The 18473-nt window shown below is 53.7% G+C and overlaps 1 protein-coding gene across 4 annotated transcripts in view; it reads right to left on the bottom strand.

Moving 5' to 3' along the window:
• Positions 1 to 1778: 1778 nt before the first annotated feature.
• Positions 1779 to 18473, bottom strand: part of RALY (RALY heterogeneous nuclear ribonucleoprotein) — a 120778-nt gene continuing 104083 nt past the window's right edge. For 3 of the 4 annotated variants that reach the window (XM_033074841.1, XM_033074843.1, XM_033074842.1), the window contains 7 exons: positions 16934 to 17006; positions 9793 to 9840; positions 9511 to 9671; positions 8212 to 8325; positions 7245 to 7381; positions 3621 to 3669; positions 1779 to 3395 (listed from right to left, as the gene is read on the bottom strand). In XM_033074841.1, coding sequence (XP_032930732.1) covers positions 3625 to 3669; positions 7245 to 7381; positions 8212 to 8325; positions 9511 to 9671; positions 9793 to 9840; positions 16934 to 17006 — 578 coding nt within the window. In that variant the 3' untranslated portion in view covers positions 1779 to 3395; positions 3621 to 3624. The remainder of the gene's footprint in view (positions 3396 to 3620; positions 3670 to 7244; positions 7382 to 8211; positions 8326 to 9510; positions 9672 to 9792; positions 9841 to 16933; positions 17007 to 18473) is intronic. The other variant, XM_033074845.1, reaches the window with a different exon arrangement.

Raw genomic sequence — 18473 nt, 5'->3', positions numbered from 1 at the left:
CATTCATTCAAGAGCTAATGGGATCTGACACATCTTTTTATGTGTGGCGTTTAAAGGGCCTTGGGGAGGGCCACACCTCTGTTAGGCAGGACAAGCCTCAAGGGCCAGGAGCTGGCTGTGCCTGTGTGCCAGAAGATGAGATGGGGAAGAAAACTGGCTTAGCTGAACTTCTGCCTGAAACTGAGGAGAAAAGAGTAATTATTGACTTTTGGAAGATCAGAGAGGCAATTTAGGATAACTACAAAGGCGCCATGGGGTTATGCAGGGAGAAAATAAGAAGGCTCAACTTAATCTGGCTGCTGCTATAGAAGACAGTAGAAAGTGGGGTTGTAAATACAGCAGCAACAACAGTAGGACTAAGGAGAATTTCCCTCCTTTATGGGATGTGGCTGGGGGCTGGTCTCCTTTCCCAGATATCAAGGGATAGGACAAGAGGAAATGGCCTCAGGTTGTGCCAGGGGAGGTTTAGATTGGATATTATGGAAAATTTTGTAATTGAAAGGGTGATTGGGCACTGGAACAGCTGCCCAGGGCAGCGGTGGAGTCCCCATCCCTGGAGGGGTTAAAAGAAGTGATGTGCACCTGGGGACAGAGATGGCCTTGGCAGAGCTGGGGGAAGTTGGACTGGATGGCCTTAGAGGGCTTTTCCAACAGTGGAACCACGGGGAGCTCTGCAGGTCCCTTTTGAGCTTTGTGGCCCAAAGGGTGAATGAAGGGGTCAGGGCTGTCCCTCTCCCAGCCCTGCTGCCCCCTCACCGGGGTTCTCTGCATGGTCATGGACAGACCTGGCTGAGCACCAAAACCCCAGAACTGATCTCCTTGGGCCCCACCCACCAAGCCAAGAGCAGAGTGAGCTGCCCTGCTCCTGAGAGCTCCCAAAGTCCCTCTCCTCCCAAAACAAGGAGGAAAATCAAACCAGCTGTTTGCTGGGAGGTCTCTGTGCTCTAAAGCTGAGCTGGGGTGACCCAGCCCCAGCCCCTGAGGCATTGCAGCTCTCAGAGCTGGGTGTATGGCTCAGCAGACTGAAGGTTAGGCTGATTTCCAACTTCTTGACAGCCAGTTTGACTTGGTTTGGTTTTGGGTTTTTCCCCACCTCCTGTTCCTCCTTCAGCCACAGACACCCAACCATCAGTCTGATGCTGCTGCCTTCTCATTCATCAGGAGTGCACTGGTGACTGATGGCAGGATGGATGCACAGGTGGATGTTCAAACCCCTCACACTCACCATGAACTCAGGCACTTCTGCCCTCCAGGGCTGAATGGTGGCTCAGCCACAAAGAACCCATCCAGGTTGGATGGGCCTTGGAGAAATCTTGTGCAGTGGAAGGTGTCCCCAGGAGATCATCTTTAAGGTCCTTTCCAACCCCAACCATTCTGGGATTGTCCCCATGTGATCACTGGTCCCTCCTGACACTGCTCTGGTGCCAACCAGAGCAACACTGTGCTTAAGGAGCAGATCTTAGCACTGCTGGCTTGTGCAGCCAGCAAAGCAGCCAGATTTTTCCAGTCTGTTAGGAGCTGGACCAGTGCAAAGTCCAGAGATTAAAAGCCTGGATTTGGCCCCTGCTCTCCTGCATCAAAGAAGTTTCCAAGCCTCGAGGGGAGAATCCCAGAATCCCTGTGAACACAAATGTTTTGCTCAGCCCAGTGGGATATACCTTGGGCAAGGTCAAGTAAATCCTGTGGGCAGAGCTGAGGCTCGGAAAGGGAAAAAAGACTTTTCTGGAATAGAGGGAACAAGTGTGTGTGTAGGGCAGAGAGAAAAGAGGGGAAGCAAATTAGATGTCTTTCTTTTATTATACAGGATTGTATGTACAAGGTCACCTCTCTCCCAAACAACAGCAGCAGTCAGTTCACAGCCAAACCTGCAGCTCATCTCTCCAGGCCTGGAGAACAGCTCAGGACAACTCAGTGCAGACCTTGCACAGGAACCGGGCAAGGGCGGGGCAAGCACGGGTCTCCTCCAACCCCTCCTCAAGCAGCCCAAACCAAGAAATGCAAAGAAAACTTTGTGCTTCAAGAGCCATGCGTGCTCCAGGATGGCACCAGGGACAGGGAAGTGTCACCCCTGGAGCTGTTTTCCCTTCCCCTTCCAAGAGATGCAGTGGATGAGGTTGGAGCACTCAGGAGCACGCAGGTGTTGTGTGGGAGGAACTGGCCAGGGGGAAGGTGTGGACACTGCTCTGGGTTCCAAGCACTGATGTGTGTATGTGTGTGTGTGTCTGTGTGCCTGTGTGTGTGTTTTCTGAAGGGGAAGGTATGGGCAGCACACACCAGGTCTGAATAAAGTGCTGCGTGAGTTTCAGTCCCGTCCACCCCGGGAAAACGGGATGAGCCCAGGAAAGAGAAACGAGGAGGAGAAGGCCCCCACAACAAGCCCTCTGCTCACAGCACGGGCCAGGGGACAAAGCAGCTGGGAGCTGGGGAGCTGGGGAGCAGGGGAGGTGCTGGCACACCCACATGCACGGTGCTGGGGGTACTCCCTGTCCCCAGCCCTGGCACGCTGTCACCAGTGCTGGAGCTCAGGCAGCAGCGGGAGCGGCCGCAGCGCTCTCCTGCTGTGTCCTGGCTGGGGCAGGAGGAGATGTGGGCAGCCAGGGAAGGGGCTGATGGCTCCAGGAGCAGCTGGTCCAAGGAAAGGGTCTCATCCACGCCTGCTCGCACCCCTCACTCTGCAGAGGCTTGCTCAGCCCTGACACGGTGGAGAATGAGGACATCAAACTACTGAGGGTGACGTGTGCTTGCTTTCTCCGGCTTGGGATCACTTGCTTTCCTGCAGCTTCCTCTCCCCTCTTAAAGCAGCTTCCCAGAGCACAGCAGCAGCTCCAGCACCAACTCCTTTCCACCTGGAGGTGACCGTGGACACACAGCAGCTCATGGGGCACAAGAGAGGTGACAGAGGGGGCCGTGCTGGAGGACACCCCACAGCCTCTGACTCAACAGGATCTTCAGCACAAGAACACAGACTGTCCAGACTGAGACACTACTCTCCCCTCAGTTAGGAAATGCTCTGGCTCTCACCTTGCACAGCAAAAACGTCTTTATTGGGCTGGGCTGAGTTTTCTCTGCTCTCCTGCAAGCAGCTCCAGAGCACCTCTGGCTCTCCTGGGGACACACCTGCTCTCCTGGTCTCTGTGGTGGCTCTGGGCTGTGCAGGTTTGGCTCCTGCCTCCTCTGCAGGCTGCAGAGCTCCAAATCCATTGCAGGGGTGGTGGGGATCTGCTGGGAGGATGAGTTTTCTTTGCCTTTGCTTTACAGATGGATGGAAGATGTCGGGCCATGTTTCTCCTTTGAATGCCAGGTAGAGATGACAGCAGCACTTCCATTCAGCTTGTCTTGCTCAACGTGCCAGGACAGGGTTTAGCCTCGTGCTTTCCTCACACTGTTGCTCACAGCTGCAAGGAGAGAAGGGGGAACTACAGCACTGTCCTTGAACCCCAGAGATTTGTCACTCAGGAAAGGGGGTGAAGGGCTGGCCATGACCCAGCTGAGCAGCCAAGCTCCATGCTAGTAAAACACAGAGGATCAGTGGAAAAGAGCCTCTCCTGAAGCAGCAACCCCCCAGGCCCAAGAGGCACAGAATGAGAGCTTTGGCTCCATCAGCAGCACAGGAGCTGTACCTGGTTACTGTAGCCTGGCATCCTCCACGTCTGTGTAATGGCTGTTCTCCTGCAGGGAAAAGGGAACCACAAACAGTCAATCACCCTGTGCCCCTGCTGCCCTGCCTGGGACACTGGGACACCTCCCATGTGGTCACCAGCTGCTGTGGGAGAGCAGTGCCACGGTGCTCAGTGGGATGGACGAGCTACAAAACACACCTGGAATGGACACCAGGGGCCAGGGCTGTGCTTTCTGGCACAACAGAGGCCCAGGCAAAACCACAAAATTCCTCTGGCTCCTTATTCTGAAATGGCTCTATCAAACACACCTGGGGTGTGAAATTCCCTCCAAAGCTTGGAAGTAATAGAATCACAGAATCATTTTGATTGGAAAAGACTTCCAACGATCATCAAGTCCAACCATTAACCCAGCACCTCCATGTTCACTTCCCTGGGCAGCTGTTCCAATGTCTGACCACCCCTCCAGTGAAGAAATTTCCCTATCTCCAGTCTAATCCTTCCCTGGCACAGTTTGAGGCTGTTTCCTCTCATCCTGTTTCCTGTTCCCTGGAACTGCCCAGTGCTCCAAGGTGCATCAGTCACACAGGCAAATCAGTGTCCTGATTCTGCTGCTTCTGCTGCTGAGCACAGAACTGGTCCCAGTTTGCAGCAGGACTCATTCTCCAGAAGGGCAACGCCCATCCATCACTCCAAAGGCCACAACAATGGTGCTGAACTGCTCCCCATGCAGGGCTTTGGAAAGCATGGCATGTGTTTGGGCTGACTTGTTGTCTTGGAAATCTTTTCCAGCCTTTATGGTTCTCACTGGGATTTCCTCCTGGAGCTGCTGTGCAGAGCAGCATCACTGGGCAATGGGGTGCTCAGCAGTGTTTAACTTCCTGCACAGGGTGAACATCTCAGGGATGGAAGTGGATCCAGCAGCTGTCTGCAGGGGACATGAGGGGCTCCAAAAGAAAAGGCAAGGGAACAGGCTGTGCCTGAGAGCCCGGGGAGGATCAGGGCCAGCCCAGCACGGGTGACACCGTGGCAGGCATCCCCTGGGGGACTCCAACACCCCTGGCATCTAGGAGCAAGGAGCAGGGCTGGAGCAAGAAACAGGAGGCTTTTGGAGAGCATCAGGAGTAAGTTCTGAGCCAGCTGAGCAGGGGAGGCATTGATCTGGTTCCTGCTGGCCAAGGAACAGCTGGTCAGGGATGTGAAGGTGGAGAGAAGCCTTGGCTGCAGAGCCCATGGGACTGTGAACCTGAGTACCCTGAGAGAAGTGACCAACACCAAGAGCAGGATCAAATCCCTTTACTTCAGAGAGCAGATTTTGGGTTGTTCAGGGATGTGCTTGGTAAAATCCCACACAAGATGTCTCTGGAGGCCAAGGAGGCCAGAACACCTGGACTCTTATGGTGTGAGACTTCCAGTGGACACCCAGCACCAACCCCAAAACTGTTTGGATGCAGACTGGGCAGATAAATGACCAAAACTTCATGAAAACAGAAGAAAATCTGACTGCAAATCAACCACTGTGTGCTCTAAATACCTGAATACATCAGCACCTCTTTAGCTTTCTCTCCAGAGCAGCTGTCTGTGTGCAGGGATCTCCCCTTCAGCAGGGCCATCCCTCAAGACACCCCTCAGCTGACACCAGGCATTGATGGGCTGGCAGGTGACATTTTTTGCACACATGTGATATTTAAGGCACGTACACAATAATTTTGTATCCCATACTAAGTGTAGTAAATAGTACTGACCACCAATCCAGCTGCACTCAATATTTTCATGGCTCAGAACTCAATAAACGCCCTCAGCTCGTCTGACCCTGACCTCTGGCTCTTCTCCTGCCACTCCCCTGCCCCTAAGAGCTAAAGGGATTTTGGGGACCCACGTGGATGCCATGTGCATGGACAGCAGGTGGTGACAGCCACACTGGGGTGTGGGATAAAGGAGTCAATCCCAGGAACTGGGGGGACTTCAGAACTGCTCAGTAGTGTGAGCTCTGGTGAGCTGCCTTGCAAGGCTCGAGAAGCTCCCTGCACAGGACCTGCACATGCTGCCCTGACCATCCAGAGCACTTGGGAGCCTGTCTGAGGCTGGCAGTACAACATTTCTGCTCTTGATGCCACATCAGGACCAGGGAGTTACAGAAAATAGAGATGTAAATGAGCTGAAACAGTCATCTTTTTCTTCTCCTCTTAATGAGGACCAGCTCTTCCCAAACCACTGCCAGCAGATGTCTGTCTCTCCACTGTTTTCTTACCCCAGCAAAGGCAGAGAAGTGCACTTTTTTTGCTGACAGGCTGTGTGCTGCTTTATCATCATTAACATCAGCAAGTTTCCCCCTAATTTCTACCATCTGTTTGCCCTGATGTAATTCAAACCTGGCCTTCCTTTTCCTGTGCCTTTCCTCTCACTGGTGTGATGCCTCCTCTCCAACAGGACTGATAGACTCCAGCCATGAGGCCCCAGAGCTGAAGGAACCTGTTCAGAGCCCCCAACCAGCATGGCTCAGGAAGGGCAGAGCAGGAGAGCACAAACCAGCTGGCAGTGTTAGGAGCTGGAAGAGTTTAAGGCCTTGGAAGTGCTGTGGATGTGCAGCATGGTCACCTCAGGGATGGGGGATGAGGAAGAGGACAGGGATGCTGAGCTTCATCCTCACTTCTGCTGCCACCAGTGCTGGGCCGGGGAGGGACTGGAGCTGTTCCAGGAGCCACTAAGGGCAGGTCATGTCCCTCAGCCTGGATCTGGAGCTGATCCTGCTCTCAGCAAAGCTTTGGTTTGGGATAAATGACAGTGCAGCCAGTGCCTGGAATGACCTGCTCTGTACCCAAACACTGGGCTTCCATCCAAATGCACACATTTGTCACTGGGTTCACCAGAACACCCCTGTTTGGGGCAGAACCAGGAGCAGTGGGGCTGATGTGTGCCCCACACAGGGCTGGGGTCAGACCTTGGCATGAGCCATGGGACAAGTGCCTCTGGAGAGGGAGTTTGGACAAGGGCTTGGAGTGACAGGGCAAGGGATTCCCACTGCCATAGGGCAGGGTTAGATGAGATATTGGGAAGGAATTCTCCTCTGTGAGGGTGGGGAGGCCCTGGCACAGGGTACCCAGAGCAGCTGTGACTGCCCCTGGACTCCTGGGAGTATCCAAGTGTCAGGTTGGATGGGGCTTGGAGCAGCCTGGGACAGTGGAAGGTGTCCCTGCCCATGGCAGGGGATGGAATGAGAAATCCAAACCCTTCTGTGATTCTGTGGATGTCTGGTCAGCTGCAAGGGCACTGCAAATGCAGCTCATCTAACAAAGCCTGTCCTTGCCGTGTGTTAAAATCCATCTAAGAATCCCTTGGGAGCAGAGCAGCTTGGTTTGAACCACTCCTAGCTATGAAATCAAGCATAAACTGAATTTCAAGAGCCAACCATGTTTCTTCAGCACCTCCACATGTGTTTCCATGGGCAGTGCTTCTGTAGGCAGCAGAGCAGCTTGGAACAATGAGCTGGCAGCAGCAGATTTAAACACAGCAATTTCTTTGGAGGAAGGAAAAACGACTTTTCCTGAGGATCTGCCAAGTTCCAGTGACACTGTGGCCCAGCACTGGGCTCCTTTGCTGCAGGGATGCACTACCAAGCTCTCTTACCAGTTCATCTTCACACTCCTCCCGTGCCAGCCCCTCCTCCTCGTCCCCGTTGAGCGGCTCCTCCGCGGCGGCCTCGGCCTCGGAGGCCGTGTCCTCCTGGGACACCTCGCTCTTGCTGCTCTCCTTCTTCCTGGCCTCTGCAGGGAACAGCGGGGTCAGGGCTGGGAACAGGGCCACAGCCTGAGCCCCAGGTCACAGCGCCCCCACACCATGGCTGGGGAAAGAATCGTGATGGAAACGCTTCCCGCAGTGGGGAGCTCTGCTGGCTTTCAGCAGGGAGCCTGGGAGATCGCGGAGAGGGCAGAGAAGGTTCTGAATCCCCCAGATAATGGGGGGAGCCAGGCAGGACAGGATGAGACAGGGACAGGGACAGGGATAGGGACAGGATGGGATAGGGACAGGGATAGGGATAGGGATAGGGATAGGGATAGGGATAGGGATAGGGATAGGGACAGGGATAGGGATAGGGATAGGGATAGGGATAGGGATAGGGATAGGGATAGGGATAGGGACAGGGATAGGGACAGGGAGAGGGATAAGGACAGGGATAGGGACAGGGACAGGGATAGGTATAGGAATGGAGATGGGGATGGGATAGGGACAGGGATGCGATAGGGATAGAGACAGGGATAGGATAAAAAAGAGATAGGATAGAATTGGAATAGGAAATTAATAGAAACAAATAGAATAGAATAGAATACAATAGCATGGAATAGAATAGATAACACAATAGGATATGACAGACTAAAATAGAACAGCAGAACAAAAAAAGCAAACTAAACAAACCCCTGTAACAATAGAAAATCTCATCATTTTAAACCCTAAATCCATAATTTCAGGAACTCTGTTGTGTAATTTTGGCCTGTGATTCTCCCCTGGAACCTGGGGGTTGACACTTCCCTGTCAGAGCCTGGAGGAAGCTGTGATGCCCAAGGCCAGCCCCGAGGCATCCCCGCACCCCACTGACCTGCAGACAGCTTCTGTTCCTCAGCAATCTGCTCCAGCCGGCCCAGGAGAGCGTCAATGTTGGATTTGATCTGTGTCAGCTCAGTTTTGATCGTCTGCAGCTCACTGCTCTTCACTTGGTGCGAGGAAGGAAGGAAAGGAAGGCACTCAGTGCCCTGCAGAGCAGCCCCACTGCACATGTGGCCCAGGGCACCTCCCAGAGCAGGCAGGAAAAACACAGAGGAGCCCCAGGCTGGAAACTTGCTTGGAAACTGGGGGGCTGCTCACCTGAGCCCAGGTCTGGCAGGCTGTATCTGCACCTTCCCCAGACACACCCCTGCAGCCAGGCTGCTGTTCCCAGCTCTTGGGGGCTTTTGGAGTTTTTTCTGGGATGTTATAAATACATATTATGGTATTGGCTTTTCACAAATGTTAGGGTGGATATTATATGTGTGGTGTTGAAATGGTTTTTAAGATACAGTTTTCTTTAGGAGTAATATAAGCTCACAAAGTGTCTTTGTAGTGAGTGAACTGCCTGCTTGGTTGGATAACACCCAGTGAAGACACCTGCTACTGGTGTACCAGCCACCAGCACAGACTGTCTGTAGAAAATGAAGACGATACCAAAATTAAGACTGATAAGAAAAATAGATTAAAAACACAGCCAAGAAACATGCATTCTTTAAAAAGGTAGACTAAAGGAGTGGCCATGCAAAACAATTCCTGGGGTGACTGTGATGTTGAATTGTATCCCCATTCCTTTGTTCAGCCCAGAAATAGATTTTGTACCTTTAAGGATGGATTTCAGAGTGAAGAGGGGAAGGAGAAGCAATGGATAGCCAAAAACTACTAAAAGCAAAGGAGGGCTCTCTCCTGCTGTCTCCACAGTGACACAGTCCAGGAGACAAGTGATGAAACTCCTCTGTGTTTTGAAAACAACTGCCTCAGACATCCCACCGCTTCTCCTTCCCCCCTTCACTCTCAAATCCAAACTTAAAGGTACAAAACTTACTTCTGGGCTGAACAGACAAATGGAGATCCAATTCAACATCACAAAGTCACCCCAGGACAAATACAGAAAATAGTTTTTAGAAGAGTTTGAATATGCACGAGCGGTCTATGAATATGCAACAGGCTGATGGATTTAAGGGGTGTCTCCAAAACAGCAGGGGTGCTCTTGGCTGATGAATGCCAAGCACCCGGCCGTATTACCTTTTGCTTTATTGTTTGTCTCTTATTAAACCTTTTAAATGTTACCAGAAAAGTGAACGTGGTTTTCCGCAGGGAGGCCGCCGTGCTCCCCAGCCTGGCTCATACTCACACTTGATCTTGGCCGAGCTGTTGGCGATGGCGGCCGACCTGGCGAACAGCTTGACGGGCAGCGAGGCCTTGACGCGCCGCACCAGGGGGATGGTGACGCGCGGCCGCTTCACCGGCACCACCCGCGGCACCGGCGACACCCGGCCCCGGTACTCGAAGATCCTGAGGGGAGAGGAGGGCAGGGCAGGGCAGGGCAGCTCAGCTCAGCTCCCTCAGGCTGGGCCGGAGCCCGGCACACGAACCCCTCACCCCGCCCCACAGAGCCCCTCGGGCTGTGCCTCACCTGTCGTAGAAGTCGTCTCTGTAATAGTCATAGTCGAAGTCGTAGCCACTGCAGAGACAGTCAGGGGTTAATTAGTGCTGGTAATTCATGGTCACTGCTCCCTCACTGCCTGCTCAGCAGCCCAGGACATCAAGGATAAATAGGATCAATAGAGTGAGCCCCTTCCTGAGGGACTCTCCTGCAGGGAGCTGGGCTGAACAGTGCGGGGATGAAGGCTCTGGGAGGTGATGCTGGCTGAGGGGTGTTAACCTTCTTATCTCAAGATGTGTATGGAAAAAAGCTGGGACAGAGGGGATATTTATGGGGTTTTTTACTGATTTAAACCTCTCTCCCCACAGCCAGACAATGACCACATCCTATTTTCTTAAGCTTGAGCTGCATTTTTACCCAAAGTAGGAGCATTCCCCACTCCCAGGACACCAGTAACGCTTTCCCCCTTGCTGCAGCTGTTTTTCACAAGGCAGCACAAACCAGCTGCTTTGACCCCACACACTGGGAGCCCCAGCTGAACACAGCCCCTTCCCCTGGTGAGCTGGGCTCAACTGACACTGCCCAAGTCAGACGTGATGCTCGTGCTCTCCTCTCTGCTCTGAACAAACAGAATTAGTGCAGCCCCAGAAAGCAAAGTCTGTCCTGCCTCCCCCAAGTGGCTGAAAAGAATGAGATTGATGGGGTCAGGGAAGGGCTTAGCCAGCAGGAGCTGTGACAGGGCAGGATGACCACCCACGTGTGCAGCCGGGAGTTCATTCGGTGTCCTTGTATCTGACAAGTGGCAAGAACAATGTTTGGCTGACTGGGATGGTTGGTGGGAAGCCTGGAATTGCAGGCTGGACCCAGGAGGTCTGTCCTGCCTGTTCTGGCACTGAGCTTCCCAGTCAGTGCTCAGTTTCAGTAACTGGCTAGCTTCCAAAAGATGATTTTGCCACACTCCTTGGGTTCCCCAGATGACCCAGCCTGTGCATAGGGGATATCTGTGCACCTGTGGATGGCTGGTAAACCAGAGCTGCTGTGGGGCAAAGGAATTGGTGCCAGGGTTAAGGACAAGGAGGTGGCTTGAGCACCTCCTGCCCAGTCATGCTCTGCCATGGGGACTTCAGTGAGGATGTTCCATGAAGCTGGGCTTTATCCCTGAGCAGCTGCTGCCTGTGGCATCCCCAGCTGGCTGAGGATGGATGGGCAGTGCAGGGTCTCACTGCTGAGCAAGGAGACTGCTGGGGAGATGTGACTGTGGAGGTGTCATCACCACAACCTCCCAGATTCCACTGTATGGTGGAAATGTTGAATTCCAGATTCTTTCCAGGTGCCCTCCCCTTCTGACCAAAGTTGTAGCCAACATTCCTGCTGGGCTCAGAGGAGACAGGAATATCCCACAGCCTCTGTCCCAACCACTGCATGGTCTGTGTTTATTTATTCCCTCTTCTGGATTGAAAGGGAAAGGCAGTTCCTCCCAGGGCTGCTCTTTGTGAGGCTGAGGGGATGGAGAGCAAGGAACGACGCGCTTCCATGGAGCTTTTTGTGATGGGTCACTGGATTTTTGTTCTAACCTGGGGTGAAACCTGGAGATACAAAAACTCTCCAAGAAAATAGCTCCCCTCAGCCTGCCAATCCACTTTGATCACTGAGGATATTTGACTCCAGGTCCGTTTGAATCCAATAAATATAAAATACCATCGAAATAGGATGCCATTTGAAAGGAAAATTGAAGTACGATGCTTCTATGCTGTCAGACTCTCCCTCTTCAATATTTCCCCCCCCCCTTAGATGCAACTCAAATGAAATTGCTGCCATTTTGCAATATTTTCAATCCTGACAGGCTCTGGTGAAGTGTTTCTGGCTCTCTCCAGCAGAGCCAGTGTTGTCCCCAGTCCCAGGCAAGAGGAGACTGTGGTATCTTCCTGTGCCCCAGGGCTCTGAGTGAGATAAAGCAGAGCCTTCACCACAGCACAAACTCCTCCATGAGGAGCTGCTCTTGCTGGGAAGCTCCCGGGGCTTAGAGCCCAAAAGGCAGCTTTGGAGCTTTTGTTCATAAACAACACCAAGCTTGGGGGTGTTTGGCAAAATTCTGAGATGCCCAAATTCCTTTCTCCTGACCCCAATTCACACTCCTGGTCTGAGCTGGCTTCTCCTCCAAGCCTTTGCTTCCTGGCACAGCTGTGGGATCAGTGCAAGGCACAGCTGTGGGATCAGTGCATGGCAGAGCTGTGGGATCAGTGCATGGGCAGAGCTGTGGGATCAGTGCATGGGCACAGCTGTGGGATCAGTGCAAGGCAGAGCTGTGGGACCAGTGCAAGGCACAGCTGTGGGACCAGTGCAAGGCACAGCTGTGGGATCAGGGCTTGGACAGAGCTGTGGGATCAGTGCAAGGCAGAGCTGTGGGATCAGTGCAAGGCACAGCTGTGGGATCAGTGCAAGGCACAGCTGTGGGATCAGGGCATGGCAGAGCTGTGGGATCAGTGCATGGCAGAGCTGTGGGATCAGTGCATGGCAGAGCTGTGGGATCAGTGCAAGGCAGAGCTGTGGGATCAGTGCAAGGCACAGCTGTGGGATCAGGGCATGGCAGAGCTGTGGGATCAGGGCATGGCAGAGCTGTGGGATCAGTGCATGGTACAGCTGTGGGATCAGTGCAAGGCAGAGCTGTGGGATCAGTGCAAGGCACAGCTGTGGGATCAGTGCAAGGCAGAGCTGTGGGATCAGTGCATGGCACAGCTGTGGGATCAGTGCAAGGCAGAGCTGTGGGATCAGTGCAAGGCACAGCTGTGGGATCAGGGCATGGACAGAGCTGTGGGATCAGTGCATGGGCACAGCTGTGGGATCAGGGCATGGCAGAGCTGTGGGATCAGTGCATGGCAGAGCTGTGGGATCAGTGCAAGGCACAGCTGTGGGATCAGGGCATGGGCAGAGCTGTGGGATGAGGGCATGGGCACAGCTGTGGGATCAGTGCAAGGCAGAGCTGTGGGATCAGTGCATGGCAGAGCTGTGGGATCAGCACATGGACAGAGCTGTGGGATCAGTGCAAGGCAGAGCTGTGGGATCAGGGCATGGGCAGAGCTGTGGGATCAGTGCATGGGCACAGCTGTGGGATCAGTGCAAGGCACAGCTGTGGGATCAGTGCATGGCAGAGCTGTGGGATCAGTGCATGGGCAGCTCCATGGGCCTGTGGGGATGGAGAGGAGCTGCAGCTACAGCCCCAGCACACAGCACTGACTCCAGCAATGCCCTGAAGCATTAGGCCAGCTCTGCCCTGCTCCTGGGCTTGGCTCCAGCATCAATAGGACGAAGCTCAGCCTGAAATATCTGCAGATCCCACCTGGAGAAGGCTGGAGAAGAGCTGGAGAAGGATGGAGATGCCCAAAAGCCCTAAGGCTCTTCCCAGATGAGTCAATCTGCTGGATGAAGTGGCCAATGAACCCTGTCAATGTTATTGCACTCTGGTATTCCCTGTTTCCCCAGGGAATGTGGGAGCAAAGCTGGGCAGCCCTGTATTTTCCTGGTGGGAATCACTCCTGGCAGTTTTGCAGGGCATTCCCAGAGGCAGTGAGGGGGGGGTCACACCATGCCTGGACTGCAGCGCAGGGGCCACTTCCACCCTTTCAAAAGCAATTAGGAGCATAATTATTCCAAGGAGCTGGTTTTGACCTCCCAAAACACGAACCCAGCCTCTGCAGTGCTGCTCTGATTCCTGCTGACCACGGGGCAGCCCTGCAGGAAGGCAGGGGGTTGGAATGAGGGATGTGGGGCAGTCTGTGGCTGTATGACCCTGCTGTGACTCACCAGCCACTCAGGGTTTAACAGATGATGCCAGGGAGGCAGGGGCTGGATGGTTTCAGCAGCATCCCTGGAATCAGGCTTTGTGCACAGGGCAGGTCTTCCAGAATGACTCCAGGAAAAAAGCTGGTAAAAGGGAGTGCCTTAGCATGGGTGATTTATCCTGAAAATTCCACTGCTCATAGGATAAACCATCCTGAGACTGAGGGATCATTCCTCAGTGACTTGGCAGCTCTTGTCTTTGTACAGGAATGTTTTGCTGTTTTTCAGTCAGCTGGTGACACTGCAGCCTTTCAGAATAAAGCAGGAACAACCAGAGTGAAAGGCTGGAAAGCAGGAAGGCTTCAAGGAAGGCCATGCTTCCACCTCCTGATGCATTGCCTCTGCTTTGTTGGCCTTTAGCAATCAAACATTTCTAATGCCTGTTTCCATGTGCTGCCTCCCATTGCATCTGTGGGGCCACTTCTGAGCCTGGACCTGAACAGCAAATGTGCATTTGAGCATCTGTGCTTTAATTACTGCCTGATACTGCTATAATCACTGATAATCACAAGTGCCACAGTGAGCTCAGCTCCCACCCTTCTGTCATGGCCTTACTGCAGGCAAAGGAATACCTGCTGGAAAGCTGCTTGGAAAATGTGGCATTGGTCAGTGATCCTCTGGAGCTGTGTGAGACTCCTTCCTCCTTTTCCCAGTCCAATCCAGGAATGTGGGATGAAGCCTGGCATTCCCAAAAGCTGGGAAATCACTGCTCACCTCCCCCTCTGCCCTGGGGCTGCTCTCAGCTCTGCGCATGTGGATTTGGCACTGGGATGTCACTGTTCCAGCACCAGGGCCTGGGAGGGGTGTTTGGTGATGGGCTGACACCAGCCTTGAGTATAGCAGGGGATGGATGCCAGTGTTCACTGGCTGTGACAGTCAGCCAGCAGTGGTCTGTCCCTCCTGGACTACCCAGCAGCTCTTGCTCGGCTTGTCCTCTCTGTCCTTTGGCCATGGAGCAGCTCTGGCCCCAGCTCTGCAGGGCAGGGCAGAGATTTGTGCCTCCAAAAGCCCAGAGTGGCACTGGCAGAGCCACCTTCCCTTCCCAGCCAGCTGACAGCAAGGTGGGAGTGCTGGTACCAACCTGAACGTGGCCCCAAATGCCCCAGAAAATCCTGTCCAGACATTTGCTGTGCAGGAAAAAAAAAGTTGCCAGAAGGCAAATTTGGGGAGGCAGTGAGTGACCCCCTGGGGACACAGTCACAGCAGCTCACTGCCCAGCCATGCCTGTGGAGGTGGCCAGGGTGCCAGGCAGGAGCAGCCAGGGACCTTCCTCGTGCAAGGGGATGCTCTAGGAAGTGCCAGAGGGAGGGAGGGAGGCCCAGAGATCCAAGAGTGGAAGAGAGCAGGGATGGCAGCAAGCTTTGTATGAAGTGAAGGTGCCTTGTGTGGAGACACCTGAGAAAACTGATGGTGGCATGAGCCTGGGTGGAGGTGGATGGGAGGCTACATGCCCAAGATTTCTGTTAAACACCTGGACACCCACCTAGGCCAGTGGATAGGTAAAAATGTCACACCTGCTGCTTCCTGCATGTCCAAAATGGAATTTCCCTTGCCTTGCCTTCCCCTCAACCCTCCCATGCAGACTTGGAGTGAGGCAAAGCAAAACCCAGCCTTTGGAAAAATCCTCTGCTGTGTTTAACACAGCACTTCTATAAATTACAGTGCTGTGACTTTTGAAGTCTAACATTTAGAAAAATTGATGGTGGTTTGGGAAGCTGTAACGACAGCTCGCTGCAAAGCAGGGATCCCTGTTTTCCAGGAGATATCGTAAGTTCTGCCAGTCCAGATGGCAAAGTTTTAATCTGACAGCCAGTCTGGGATGAAATATTGCTGGAGCTCGGAGCAGTGCAATTCTCTGGCCCATATTTTAGCATATCCATATTTGTGGGAGGGAGCAAACATCTCTCTCAGCAGTGTGGAAGTCTGAAATATTGGTCATTCCAGAGGAAGGGATTAGAGCTGCAGGCACGGCTGAGTAGTAAATGAAAAGCTCGTTAGTGCAAGATGTATGGAAGGAGCTGATGTGTGTTATGGCCCAGCCCCACATGAGCAGTCCACGTGCAGCTGAACAGCAGGATTTGTGTCATCTCTGCTCCCATCTCCCTCCCCTCACATGCCATCCTCTGGGAATCCAGAGAGCCACGTCCTGTGAGAGGCCAAAGGGTCCCAGGGCAGGAGGAGAAATGTGCCTGAAAGCTGCACAGGGGGAGCTGGGCTCAGGGGCTCCTGGAAGGAGCCCAGGGACGCCCTGTGGGTGGTGGGAGGCTGCTGGGGCTCTGGGGGGTCTGGCTGTGCCAGAGCTGCTCTTTCTAAGCAGGATTTGCCATTCCACACCACACTGGTGCAGAACCACATGGCTGAGTCTGAATCACAGGGTTCTCTTCACCCCTCACACCTTTTTCTTCTTTTTCTGGAAAAATCTCCAATTGTCACATGGTTTCCCGTTTTTCTACACCCACCTATAACCCCAATACTGATTTTAGTCTTTTCCTCCCAACCTCACACCTTCCAACTCCTGACTCAGCCCCTCAGTCACCTCACCATGAGACTGGCATCAAAATTATGACAATTCATAAAGAAAACACATTTGGGGACCTTGTTATTTGGTTTTGGGTTCCTGAACCTACAGGGCACTCCTGACACACCTTTTCAAGTTTCCCCTTCTGTACCCAGAAGCAAGAACTTAATGAGTTTCTCCCATATTCCCCTGACTCCAGGGTCTGGAGCTTAAATGAAAATCTTTACCTCTTGTGGAAATAATGATAAATTCTCTCAAGCTGAGGGCTCCATGTGCCACAGGCCTCTCCATGTCCCACCTGTCCCTCCTGCTCCCTTTATCCTGGGGTTGTGCTCCTTAGAATAGGCTCCCTTGGGATTTCCCCCAGCCACTCCTTGGTTCATCTCCATTTGTTACCCCAAGGGCTTCCCACTTTCTTCCCCTCAACAATCATTCTTCTCTTTCCCTAAATTATCCCTGTTCTTCCCCCACAGGCAGCCCCTCTGTGCCCACTCCTGCTCCCTGCCTGGAGGGGGTTGCTCCTCTTGCTACCCCTCTGCTGTGGTTAAAGTAGGTACTGCCCACCCTTCTCCAACCCTCTCCAGGTCCAACACCTGCACAGTGGGACCATGCCCAGGAAACCTCCCACAACACCAAAGGCATTGGCCAACCTTGGGGCTGGCACTGCCAAGAGAAGGAGCCCTTGGGAGAAGCTGTGGATGTGCAGCAGTGCCCAGGCTGCTGTGGGCAGGCAGCAGGGAGCTCAGGGCAGTGGTTGGGGGATGCTGGAGGGCAAACACCAGGCCAGAGACCTCACTCAGTGTGGTGAACACCTACCTGTACAAGGCAGAGGCTGCTCTCTTCAGCCCTTTGGGTCTGTTGGGTTTGGGCTCCCCAGCCATGTTGATGTCTGCAAGGAAGGGACAAGCAGCTGTGACATGGCACATCCCCAACCACCTTCACCTGCACCTGGGCACAGAGCTGGGGTGGGTGCACACAGCCCTGCCAGAGAGAAATGAGCTCCCCCACACCCCCCACCCATCCCCACCTGCTTCTGGCACATCTGGGGCTCCACAGCAAGGTGAATAAACCCTTGAACTTGGCAAACCTCCTCCTTTTCCCTTCCAGGGCCCCTTGCCATTCCCTGAGCAGCCAGCACCCTGCACAAGGCCCTCTCTGCACACACAAATCCAGGACAGCTTTCTTGGGAGAATTCTGTGTGGTGAGGCAAAATCCAAACCTGCTGTGTGGTGCTGCGTGGTGCTGACTGCTGACCAACCACCTCTGGGTCCTGCAGGAATAACAAGGAATGCTGGGCACGAGCCAGCTGGGCACTGGCTGTGTTCAACCATGCACAGGGTGCCTGTGCCTGCATCTTCTGCCAGGGGAGGGGAGAAGGAACTCCTCTAATCCCCTGAGGAAATGTCCCTCCTTGGCCACGGTGCCAGAACGTGCTTTTGATGTGTGAATAAAGTGACCCAGCCAATTTCATGGAGCTGCCAAGAGCCTGGCAATCCAACACTGGCTGTGGAGCCAGAACTCAGAGAGGTGAACAGTAGCAAATGCCCTGCTGCCTTCTCCAGTCAGCCCTAAACCCTGTTGGTTCTTCAGGTCCTATGTGTGAAGAGGTGTGAGACCCTGGGCATGTCAGATCTGAGCTGTGCTAGACAGGATTTCCTCATGTGGACCAGCACTGCCAAGCCCACCATGAAACCATGGCCCTCAGACATGGCAGGAATTAAGAGAAAGGAGTATTTATTTAAAAAAACCTCATATTTCAAAAATCCAAGTAGTGGAAGGTGAGGGTGAGGTGAAAGACCAGCTGCTGAGTGGGTGGGGTTGGTAAGAACCCTCTCCATCAGCTGGTGTGAATCCAGTGACCTCCAGGAGCCTAGAGGAGCCACACCTGTGTTTCTGGAAAAGGCTGGGTGGGTTCAGGAGACTCCACATCACAGGTGCACCTCCTGCACCACTACTGGTCCTCAGGGGTCTGTCTTGACCTGCCCTGAGGGACCTGGTGCCCCACAGAGAAGCAGGGGCTGAGTGTCCCACCCCCAGGTACACCCTGCAGCTCCATGAGAGCCCCACTGAGAGCTTTGGGATGGACCAGAGAAGTGGTGGGAGAAAAACATCCCAAAATGGTTTGGGTTGAAAGAAATGTTCCCTGAAAGCCCATCCCATTCCCTGCCCCCTGCCATGGGCAGGGACTCCTTCCATTGTGCCAGGGTGCTCCTGGCCTGGGACACTTCCAGGGACCCAGGGACAGCCACAGCTGCTCTGGGCACCCTGTGCCAGGGCCTGCCCACCCTCACAGTGCTCACTTATGCCAGGGGTTCCTCTGTCTGTGCCAGGTCTCAGCATTGTCACAGGGAGGAAT

Source organism: Catharus ustulatus, chromosome 17, assembly GCF_009819885.2.
Source record: "Catharus ustulatus isolate bCatUst1 chromosome 17, bCatUst1.pri.v2, whole genome shotgun sequence".
NCBI lineage: Eukaryota > Metazoa > Chordata > Aves > Passeriformes > Turdidae > Catharus > Catharus ustulatus.
The sequence above is the reverse complement of the archived record's forward strand: the minus strand, read 5'-3'. Positions and strand labels throughout refer to the sequence as shown.